At 66.1% G+C, this 11116-nt stretch overlaps 1 protein-coding gene across 1 annotated transcript; it reads right to left on the bottom strand.

Annotated features, from left to right (window-relative positions):
* Positions 1-523: 523 nt before the first annotated feature.
* Positions 524-10280, bottom strand: LOC115914837 (phosphatidylinositol 3,4,5-trisphosphate 5-phosphatase 2-like). Its single transcript, XM_030967625.1, has 25 exons — positions 10120-10280; positions 7278-7341; positions 6594-6726; positions 6394-6511; positions 6180-6317; positions 5950-6037; positions 5742-5828; positions 5492-5599; positions 5289-5403; positions 5034-5140; positions 4737-4839; positions 4183-4379; positions 3820-3937; positions 3615-3711; positions 3307-3445; positions 3130-3229; positions 2779-2867; positions 2476-2557; positions 2286-2375; positions 2088-2204; positions 1916-2004; positions 1677-1764; positions 1345-1500; positions 1155-1236; positions 524-1076 (listed from the first exon to the last, which is right to left on the bottom strand). The coding sequence occupies exons 1-25, from the start codon at positions 10254-10256 to the stop codon at positions 524-526; spliced, it is 3195 nt and encodes a 1064-aa protein (XP_030823485.1). The 5' UTR covers positions 10257-10280.
* Between the last annotated feature and the right edge of the window lie 836 nt (positions 10281-11116).

The following is an 11116-nucleotide window of genomic DNA, read 5'->3' as shown; positions in this document are numbered from 1 at the left end:
TGCGCTGGCCGCCAGCCCTGCGGGGCGATCCTGGGGACAAAGGTGGCCACTGCCACCTTGAGGCCAGCCCGGGCATCGTGTCCCCAAACCGGGGCCGCCGCTCGTGCGGCGCAGCCAGGACACGGCCGGATCCTTGTGTTTTTGAGGACGTGCCCCTCTCCGTGAGCAGAGGGGGTCGAGGGCTGTGACACCCGCCAGCTTTGCCATGGGTAAGGGCAGCCTCGAGGGCTGGGATGTGCAGGATTCCCATGGGACGTACACGATTCCCATGGGATGCAGAGAGCTGTTGGGGCAATGCTTTGGTGTTTTCCCCGCCTGGCTCGGCACTTTTCTGCTTGCTCTTTCGCAGAAGCAGGTGAGCAAACACACACCCGACGCTTTATTCTGGAGAGTGAGAACAAAGGGAAGCAGCGCAGCAGCCTGGGGAGCTGTGCTGGAGGGAAATTCCTCCGGGAGCACTGGGCAGGGCTGGGCAGGAGGGAGCAGCTGCGAGGGCTCCAGGCTGCGCAGGGCACAGCTGTCGCTACATCCTGGCCGGCTGCAGGTCGGCGGGCGGAGCAGGCTGAGCCTCCAGGTCCAAGGCACCGAGCGCTCCCCGCTTCCCGAGCGGCCTCGGCGCCTCCCGGCAGGGCCGCGGTGGCGGCTCCAGGGCGTGCTGGGTCTGGCGCGGCGGGAGCTCCTGCCTGTCCCCCCTGCCCTGCCGGGACATCTGGTCCAGCTGGCTCAGGTGAGTGGCCGCATACAGCGAGCAATCGCCCAGCCCCAGCGCGTCCCTCGTCAGGACGGCTGATCTGGGTCTCTTGTGGTGGCCCGCTCTGGGAGGGCTCAGGGGGTGCCCAGGGGACGGGCTCAGCGGCCCAGAGCGGGGCCGGCCACACCACGGCTCCTCCTCTGAGGATAACGGGCCCCGCGCTCCAGCGGGGCTCCGGCAGCGCTGGCCCCCGGCCGGGCCCTCTCCGTGCCTCCTGGGGGCTTCTCCGGGGGCCGGGAGCCACGCGTTGGGCACCCCCTCGAAGATGAAGTAGGCAGGGTTGGTGTAGCCTGTGGCCGGCTCCGGGAGGCTGCGGGGGCGGCTCCTGCGAAGCGCACAGAGGGAAAGGGCTCAGCATCCCCCCAGTGCGGGGCTGCGGCACGGCCGAGCCCGCCCGGGGTACCTGAGGCGCTGCGGGGCTGGCTTGGGGCACGTCGGGGGCTCCGCCGCCGGCTCAGCATCCTCCTCCTCAAAGCTGATCCACTCTGCAAAGGCAGCGAGGTCTGGCCTCACCCCACGGCCCGGGGCCAGAGGGAAACGTGGCCCAGGATGTCCCCGAGCACCGGGAGGGGGCTGCGTGCGGCCGCCGTTACCGTAGAGCCGCTCGCGGGTGCCGCTCCGGCCCCGGGGCACCCGGACCCGCATCCAGCCGCGCACGGAGCCCGTCTCCTCGCCGCGGTGGAACAGGAACGTCTCGAACTGCTGGGCCGTGGTGCCGATCGCTGACCTCAGGGCCAGGCAGCACTCGCCTGCGGGCACAGCGTCAGCCCCCGGGGCTCGGGGGACACGGGAGCCCCCCGTGAGCAGCAGCACCAGGAGCAGGGTGGGTGCCACGGTCCCACTACCTCCAGCAGGCTGTAACCTGGGGGGCTGTGCTTGGCACCCCCGCCACCATGGTGGCCCCAGTGTCACCATCCCCACACACCATAGGACTCGCAGCTCTCCACGCCCTTGATGCTGAGGAGCAGGTGCTGGTCCCCCAGGTACTCCAGGTCGGGCAGGATGGGGTTCAGCTGTGCACAGAGAGGGCAGGCTTGGGGGGGTTGCTAAGGGGTGGGGGGCACAGGGAGGCTCTGTCCTGGGTGTTGGTGACAGCTGCAGCTCCCCTTGGGGCTCAGGACACAGAGGCAGGGATGGGGGTGAGGATGCTCCAGGGCTGCGCACCACGGGCAGATGCTTGGAGGACCAGCCCAGCTTGAGGAACCCAGGGATGTCACAGTTCTGGAAGGTGTTCTCCCCGCTCCGCTGCACCTCTGGGGGGGACAGAGGGGCACACAGCTCCAGCCAGGCCAGGTCACCCCCACAGCCAAGCCCAGCACCCCAGGCACCCTCTCACCCTCCAGGCAGTAGGAATGGAACTCGATGTAGCACTTGCTGCGGCTCGTGGTTTTCAGGATCACCTCGATGCTCTCCCACTCGATGCAGGCCAGCGCCTCGGGGCCAGAGCCAGGAGCTGCAGACAGGCCCTGGCAGGTCAGGGTGTGCCAGGGCCACCCCAAACCCGGCCTGAGGGGTGGCAGACCCCAGCCCTTACCCTCCTTGGGCACAAACTGCGACGTCACTCCCACCTCAAAGGTGGCAAAGACAGGTGAGTGGTCACTGGTCACGATGTCATCGGTGCAGCCTGGATGGCAGGAGGGGCAGCTTGGGGAGGGTCCCAGAGCCCTGGGGTCCTGGGCAGCACTGACCACCCCTGGCTGCTGTGTCCCCAGGGTCTCACTCACCGTAGGAGTTACAGACCACGTGGGTCTCCGGGTGTGACTTCCACAGGATGCGGTCACACCACGAGGGGACATTGATCCTCATCTACAAACAGAGAAAGCAGCTGGTCCAGCAGCCTCTCAGGTCTGGGTTCCCCTGCCCAGAAGAGCACCCCAAAAAGTGAGTTCCCTCCTGCCCAGACCCTGTTTTGGTAGGGAACAGGCTGATGGAGCTGTGGGGACCGAGCGTCACCACGCAGCCCCCTCAGCACCCTGCTGTCCCTGTCCCCAGAGATGTCCTGCTTGGAGGGATGCCTCTGGACTCACCCCTGTGGGCTTGGACTTCTGCCACACGTAGGTGTCTCGGGTGCCCCGCTCGTACCGGTACGTGGGAGGGAAGGAGATGTCGCCCTCACCTGGAATCAGGGCACGCAGGTGGCATGGGGGCCATGGTCCCTGCCTGTCCCCGTGGGGTGCCATGGTCCCCACAGCAGGCTCACACCCATGGCTGGCACCTCTGGCCCGGTGCTCGCCAAGGTCCCCCAGGCTCTCAGCACCTCCTGCAGGGCTGTGCCAGGAGAGGGGACCTTGAGAGCCTGGGGTGACATGGGGAGGGCTGTGGGGACCCTGCTGGCACTGTCTCAGCAGGAGGAGCAGCGCCCGTGTCCCCACACTCACTGAACCGCAGGAACACCTTGTTCTTCTCCCGCTCCAGGTTGAGCTGGTCAACAGCCAGGAGGGCTTGAAACTCCTTCTTGACGATGTGGCTGAGGATGTCCTGTGCCAGGGAAGGGACAGTGACCCCCCAGGCTCCTCTCCCCCTGCTGTCCCCAGCCTGGCACCGCAGGGTCCCACCTGCACGTCCATGTCCAGGCGGTAGTTGAGGTCCCCGAACCAGAAGAGGTGGGTGAAGCGCAGGGTGAGGTCGAAGCCCCCCAGACGTTTGTCCCCCAGGGCCAGGGAGTGCAGGATGTCGCTGTAGTTCTGGTTACGCCTGCAGGGGGACAGCAGCACCGCATGAGCCACCCCGGGGACACCTCACTCTTAATTCTGTTCCTGCCAGGTGGGGACAGGGGCAGCCTCACAGCCCCTCAGGGCTCCTCCAGCCCCCTGAGACACCCACCTGCCCCGTGGCAGCCCCACCCCCCCGATCCCTGCATCACCTGTGGGTCTTCTCGCTGCCGGAGGCCAGGTGGCAATTGACGAAACCAAATGAGGTCCCATTGAAAAGGAAGGAGACACCCACAGCTCCCTTGTTCCCTGCAGGGATGTGTCACCACTGAGCTCTGGGGGAGCCCAGGGGTCCTGTGCTGGCCCTCGGGCTGTCCCCTCCCTCGGGGTCATCTCCCAGCCCCATCCCCTCCCTACCCAGCGTGTTGGCGATCCCGGTTTTCACGCTGGAGGTGTGGACGTGGCTGATGCGCCGCTGGTGCTCTGGCTTCGCCAGCACCACGATCTTGATGCTCCACAGGCACTGCAGGGCCACCTGTGGTGGGGCAGGGGGTCAGCCTGCCTGCCCCCCATCCTGCCCCACGGCCAGGAGGATGGGGCTGGACCCACAGGTAGGTCAGTGTGACCCTGACTCCCGGGGACAGCTCTCATGGGGCACAGGATGTTCCCTGGCCTGATTTGGGGTGGGGAGGACCTGGGGGTTGGGGTGGGAGCTGTGGGGTGATGGCTGCGGGTACCCAGCCCCCCAGGGCTGCCAGGGCTGGCTGTGCCTGCTGTTACCACTCTGTAGTCGATGGCCATGAGGGTCTTGAGGGAGGCGCAGAGGAACTCGACCCACTCGCGGTCACCCAGGGAGTTCTCCTGGGTGCCGATCACGTACAGGTCGTGGGGGATGCAGGCCGTGGTCTCGTCCTGCGTGTGCCCCAAGCCCCTCGAGGTCAGCCAGGAGGCCAGGGAGCGGGGTGGGGGCGTGCTGCCTGCGGGCAGGGACATGGGTCACACAGAGGGGACGTGCCAGCACCCTGAGCTCCTCTCCAGCACAGCCCTGCCCGTCTCCAGGAGCTGCCTGCCAGCCGTGTGCATCCCAGGCTGCTGCTGGGATTTACAGCCCCAAATCCTTGTGACAACCCTGTTCCTCTGTCTCCCCAGCACCCTCCAAGTGAGTGGATTGCCACAGGACAAACAAAGCCCATGGCAGCCAGATGGGTTCTTCTCCAGCCTCCTCCCCAAACTGCCCACCAGCTCGGACCTGAGACACCTCCCAAAACCCAGCCAGGCTCACAAAGAGCCACAACAACCTCCCAGGACAAGGCCACCTTCTCCTGGCCCCTTACCCATGTTCCACGTCCCAACATACACCGAGATGATCTCAGGCTCGTCCAGGTTGGAATGCTGGATCTTCATCAGCTGCAGCAGCTGGCAAAAAGCCTCTCGCTTCTGCAGGATGGTGAGGATGTCTCAGAGACATGGGGGGCACAGCACCCCAGCATCAGGTGGGCATCACCCCCTGGTGGAGGAGCCAGCTTGCAGAGGTGGTCACAGTCCTGAGACCACTGATTTGCCGCTTCCCACATTCCCAAGGGCTCCATATTCCCCCAGAACACTCTGTGGGCACGGCTGGTGCTGCTCACCCGGGCATTGGGGAAGATGAAATCCCTGCTCAGGCTCTTCTGGTTCTCACGGGCACACACCAGCCTCACCTTGCTCTGCACACTCTGGTACTTGATCAGCTGCAGGACTGAATGATGGGGGTCAGGGGGGCATGGTGGCCCCCACTGCCCACCACAGGGGGTGTGACAGGGCATTTGGCCCATCCCCGTGGCATCAGGCCTATGGCAGGGAACAGCCCCAAACTATGCCAGGGGCAGCCAGCAGCAGCCCCTTACTTTTATCCTGTGGGATCACCTCCTCCGAGGAGCCGCTGCCCCGCTTGGTGACTGTCACTGTCCCCGACTCCACGTCCACCGTCAGGGCCACACGCTGGGACTTGCCCACCTTCACCTGCACATGGGCATGTGGCTCTGGAGTTGTCCCCGCTCCTGCCCTGCCCAGCAGTGACATCGGGGTCCCTCCGTGTCCCCAGGCTCACCTCGAAGTTCTGCACGGCCAGGGGCCTGGCAGCTGGCAGGGGGGCCAGCGCCACGCTGGGCAGGGCCAGGTTGTGCCTTGTCACCATCTCCTGCAGTGACTTCAGCACCTGCCAGAGGGACAGGCAGTGTGCTGGAGGCACTGGGACAGCTGGGAACTCTCTGCTGCCACCGGAGCTTGGGGTGGCAGAGGGGTTAATTTAGGGGAGGGGGAGCTGTGCCTCCCCCTGCACCGTGACTGGGGTCAGGCACCTTCTTCTCCAGCGAAGAGAGGAGGTGGTTGACAGTGGAGATCTTGTTGAGGAGCAGCTCCAGGTCTGGGTCGCTGCTCAGGAAGCCCTGAAGGGGAGGATGGATAGTTTTGGAGCAGCACGGCGGCCCTGGAGTGGTGAATTCCTCGCTGTGGATCTGGGCTGCTCCACAAGATGTGGAGGTCCCTGGGGGCTGTGGGGGCACTCACCTGCTCCCTGGCCGGGCTGCGAGGGGACACAGGGGGGTCGAACACCCTGGCCAGGGTCTCCAGGCCCACCAGCGTGAAGTCGATCTCACTGCAGGGGAGGAGAGAAGGGGCGGTGTGGGCGTTTCCCGCGCCTTGACGCGGCACTCAGCCACCGAAAGGGGACGGGGACCAGGTGGGTGGCCCCGGGCGGTGGCCCCGCTCCAGCCCCGCCGTCCCCAGGCTGCACTGACCTGTGCAGTGCCCGGCAGGCGGTGGCGAGCGCGGTGCTGAGGTGCCGCAGCTGCGGGTGCCCGTGGCACAGAGCCTCCAGGTCCTGCACGTGGTGGGTCAGGTACTCGGCCATGAAGCCCATGAAGTCACTGGCCGGGCTGGGAGAGGGGTGGACATCAAGATCCCCCCTGGGCGTGACCACCCCCTCTCCCGGGGCGGGCAGGGGTGCGTTACCTGCTGTGGACCTGCTCCTGCAGCCTCTGGTGCAGCTGCTGCGGGATGTGGGTCCGGCTAGAGGGGGCAGCACCGGGACACGGCACCGTGTGCCCCCAGCCCCGAGCATCCTCCCCGTCTGCGGGCAGAGTCAGCAGCTCAGCAGGACCCTCCCCTCCCGCTGCCAGCCCGGCACAGCCCCCGGCCCCTCCCCGGCTCACCCGAGTCCTCCTCGGGCCGCGGCCGGGGCACGGCGTGCAGCAGCGGCGTCACCAGCCCGTTGTTGGGGTGCTGGTAGGCGCCGATCAGCTCGGGGAGGGTGCGGAAACATTTGGCTTGGATGCCCTGGATGGTCTGGGGAGGCAGAGCGGGGGAAGCACCGTCACATCTCCTCCTCTGCCAGGGCAGCCCCAGCCGGCTGGGTGCGGTGGGTCTGTCCCTCAAAACGTGCCCGTGGTGAGTTGGAAGGGCCAGCAGGACCCCGGACCCGTGGGGGGAGGAGCACGGAGACATCAGCCTCCTTCAGCAGGCAGGGATGCTCCCTGCGGGCGCACGGGATGCTCTGTTTAGGGGGCAGGAAGGGCAGCTGCAGAGAGCTGGGCGCCAGGAGAAACCCTGAGGGGACGTGGAAGCGAGGGCAGGACAAGACCCCGTGTGGGGACAGGCACCATGGGGCCGCTCTGTGTGGCCAGGCTGTGACAGGGCGTGTGGCAGGAAGGGACAGTGCCGGGATGCTGTGCAGAGGCAGCTCCTCCCGAGCTGGAGTGGCTGCAAAGCGCCCGCATCCTGCAGCTCGTGCAGAAAACGAACCACAGGCTGGTGCCACCTCAGCCGGGAGGGGGACGAGCACCCCGGGCCCTGCACAGCTGCATCCTGCCCAAGCCCAGGCCGGGGGCTGCACCCACCTGCACGGAGAGCAGCCCCTGCTCATCGGGGAGGATGCGGTAGGTGTAGACGTGCCTCTGGAACCTGGAGAGAGCAGGTGAGGGCCCCATCCCGCTGCCCGTGGCAGCGCTGGGGGCCCAGCCCTGAGACAAACACCCCGTCCCCTCTGCAGGGAGAGGAGCTGAGCCAGCATTTCTAGAAATAAATCATCACCCCCAGCTCGGAGACTGCGGGAGGATGTGCAGTGTCCCCCTGCTCCCAAACAGCCCGGGACAGCCGTGACTCCCCCAGCACTCACTGGACTACCCACAGAGCCTTTGCCGTGCTGCCTGTGGGGCCAGTGCCCATCCCTGCCCTTGCCACCAGCCTGGACTCTGGCTTGTGCCCCGCACCCCCAGAGCCCAAATTTGCACTTTGTCCCACACAAAGAGCCAGGGCAGTGAGAGAAAGGGGGTGCATCCTGCCAAACCTGCCCGCACAGACATGTGACAGCAGGAAGGGTGCAGAGCAGCGAGGGTGCAGAGCAGGAAGGGTGCAGGCAGCAGCGCTCTCAGGGGCTGCACACCCGGTTCCAGACGTGGGGATGGCAAGAGGCCCCATCTTGAGGGCTGTAGCCCCAAATCCCCAGCACGGGATTGCACAGCAAACCGGCGCTAATCAACAACTAACTCATTAACGTTCGGCGCCAATTGCTAGGAGATACCCGCTGTGCGCATGCGCGAGGTTCTGCACCGGCGCAAAGAGAGGCGGGCGCGTGGCAGGCGCGTGCCGGTCGCGTCGCGTGGTCGCGTGCGGGTGCGCGTGGCAGGCGCGTGCCGGTCGCGCGTGCGGGTCGCGTGCCGGTCGCGAGGCAGGCGCGTGCCGGTCGCGTGCCGGTCACGTGCCGGTCGCGTGCGGGTCGCGTGCGTGGTCGCGTGCCGGTCGCGTGCCCGGTCGCGTGCCGGTCGCGTGCCGGGCGGGCGGGCGGGCGAGCGGCGGCCGCGTGGCGAAGGCAGCGAGGGACGCGGACGGAACTTCGGCCGCCACCGGCGCCCTGTCGGCGGCCGCGAGGGGAACTTCAGGGGCCGGAGGAGCGGCCGCACTCGCGCCTAGCGGGGCGGGAAGCGGCGGGGCTGCGGTGATGCTGCTGGGCGGGCTCGTAGAGGCGGAATTGAGGGCCGGAGCCGCCAGGATGGCCAAACCAGGGCCGGGAACCGCGCTAGCCGGGACACCACGGACCAGCGGCATGGTAAAGGTGGGGATGGCGGGAGCGCTGGGAGGGGCCATGGGCAGCCGCTTTGGCAACGCTGCATTTGCTGCCCATCAGCCGCTTTGTGTCTTACAGGAGTTTAAATGGCCCAGATTTGCCTTGGTCCTGAGCAGAGGGCAGTGAGGAGAAAGGGAGAAGGCTGTGCTGCAGGGCAGCTGGATCCAGGCAGAGCCAATTTGGGGAGCAGCCTTGTCTAACAGCATTTCATTTTCCACTTCTACCGCATTACATTGCATTTTGCACTTCTGCTAGAACTGCATGTCAACAGGTTTCAAATATCCTCCAAGGTCCCAGCAGCCTGCTTGAAAGTGCTGTGTCTTTATCAGACCATTGATGGTCCTTCTGAAATGTGAGTCTCACTGGCTGCATCCAAACCTTGTGCTTGAAGAGCATTTCTAATTAAAGCAGTTTGGACCTTTGGGGAAGAAGGGGCTGCAAAGCATTTCCTAAAGCATTTTCTACTCCAATTACATTGTGAGGAAATACACCTGAAGGATGATGCAGGGATTATGGTTGAGACAAAGGTGAGTTTGATGGGTCAATTTTACTTGGAGAGATTGAAAAACACAGGAAGCCCAAGTGATGATCCCAGAGGGTTGAACACAGAGGTTTCATCCTCCCAGAAATACAAGGGCCTTCAAACCACTGTTAATTTGCTGACATCTTTTGATTTTAGAAGTGCCTTAGAGCTGTTTTCTTCAATCTTTTTGGAATGTGAGCTGAAACAAAGCCATCCAGGCTGAACCAGAGGGATAAACTCCTGAGACAAACACCCCGTCCCCTCTGCAGGGAGAGGAGCTGAGCCAGCATTTCTAGAAATAAATCATCACCCCCAGCTCGGAGACTGCGGGAGGATGTGCAGTGTCCCCCTGCTCCCAAACAGCCCGGGACAGCCGTGACTCCCCCAGCACTCACTGGACTACCCACAGAGCCTTTGCCGTGCTGCCTGTGGGGCCAGTGCCCATCCCTGCCCTTGCCACCAGCCTGGACTCTGGCTTGTGCCCCGCACCCCCAGAGCCCAAATTTGCACTTTGTCCCACACAAAGAGCCAGGGCAGTGAGGGAAAGGGGGTGCATCCTGCCAAACCTGCCCGCACAGACATGTGACAGCAGCAGGAAGGGTGCAGAGCAGGAAGGGTGCAGGGCAGGAAGGGTGCAGGGCAGCAAGGGTGCAGAGCAGGAAGGGTGCAGAGCAGCGAGGGTGCAGAGCAGGAAGGGTGCAGGCAGCAGCGCTCTCAGGGGCTGCACACCCGGTTCCAGACGTGGGGATGGCAAGAGGCCCCATCTTGAGGGCTGTAGCCCCAAATCCCCAGCGCAGAGATGCTCACAGGCCAGCAGGCAGCCCAGAAGAGCTCGGTGTGCCCCGGATTTGGGGTTACCCATTCAGCAGCCATGGTGCTGGGCACGGCTGTGGGCCCAACCCTCATCCTGCTGCCAACCCGGGGATCAACCAAAACCCCGGTGCCAGGGAGCTGCCACCCTGCCCACCCCACCCACATCCCTGCAGCGCTTCCATGAGGTTTTGGCGGTGCCTGGAGCAGGGAGAGGCACAGAGGGAGGCAGGCACGGGACAGAGGCACAGACGGCACAGGCAGAGGCGGGGCAGGGACTCACAGGAGGCACAGGGCATATGCCCCCTTCACCGACTCGCTGTCCCGCACCAGGAATGAGCCGTCCCGCCCAGCCTTGACCAGCAGCTCCTCGGCCACCGCCTGGCTGATGTCGCGGTGGTACCAGCGCGCTGCCGCCATCCTGCCGAGCCGTGTCCCCGTCCCAGCGCCGCATCCAGCTCAGCAGGGGCCGCTGGCACTCACGGGGGCTGCTGGAGCGGGTGAAGGAGAGGGTGGCGTGGGGACACCGTGTCCCCGGTACCCGAGCGTGGTGCTGGCTGCAGGTCCCGGCGGGTGACAGGGAGCCGCCGAGGTGATGCTCAGGGGGACAGGGTGCCCTGCGGCCGGGCAGCGCGGCAGGAGCAGCCGGGGGGCAGCTGGGAGAGGCTGGGGGTCCGGATGATCCTCATCACGGGGGCTCCAGCCTGCAGGGAACACGGGGCAGATCAGCGAGCGCATCTCTCCAGACGGCAGGTCACAGGAAGAGCGGCCCTGGGCCACCATCCTGCCGTGGTGCGTGGTGAGGACAGGCCACGCTGGTGGCACCCAGGGGTCCGACCCCACCCGACACACTCACCGTCCCTCTCAGACGCCGTGCGGGGCTCCCGTGGCTCCTGCGGGGTGCTGCGGGCAGCGAGCTGAGCTTTTGGGGTTCAGCCGAGCGGGAGCGCGGCCGTGATGCTGCTGGGCTCCCCCGGTGGGTCACAGCGGCCCCGCGGTCCCGCAGTGCCCCCCGCGATGCCCTCGGTGCCCGTCCCACGGGCCGCTCCCCCCGCTCGGTGCTGCTCGCTCGGCACCGGCGCTCTTCCTCCTCCCGAGCGCCCCGCTCTCCCCGGCCCCAGAGCGGCCTCCTCGCTCCTCCTCCAGCCCCGCTACCGGGGCCAGGCAGCGACCGCGGGGCTCGGCACGGCGGGGACAGCGGGGACAGCCCCGCGGCGCGCTCTGCCTCCACCTGCTCCCTGCACATCCTCGCCGGGATGCGGGGTGGGCAGAACGCTGGG

Source organism: Camarhynchus parvulus, chromosome 4A (genome assembly GCF_901933205.1).
Source record: "Camarhynchus parvulus chromosome 4A, STF_HiC, whole genome shotgun sequence".
NCBI classification, from domain to species: domain Eukaryota; kingdom Metazoa; phylum Chordata; class Aves; order Passeriformes; family Thraupidae; genus Camarhynchus; species Camarhynchus parvulus.
This window is presented reverse-complemented; position numbering and strand designations above follow the sequence as displayed.

Excerpts from the sequence above, each read along its gene's own strand:
- LOC115914837 (XM_030967625.1), bottom strand. The coding sequence starts at position 10,256 with ATGGCGGCAGCGCGCTGGTACCACCGCGACATCAGCCAGGCGGTGGCC. Across the intron at positions 3,446-3,614 it reads GGCAGCGAGAAGACCCACAG|GCGTAACCAGAACTACAGCG; the intron begins GTGATGCAGGGA and ends GTCCCCCTGCAG. Across the intron at positions 2,376-2,475 it reads CGTGGTCTGTAACTCCTACG|GCTGCACCGATGACATCGTG; the intron begins GTGAGTGAGACC and ends CCTGCCATCCAG.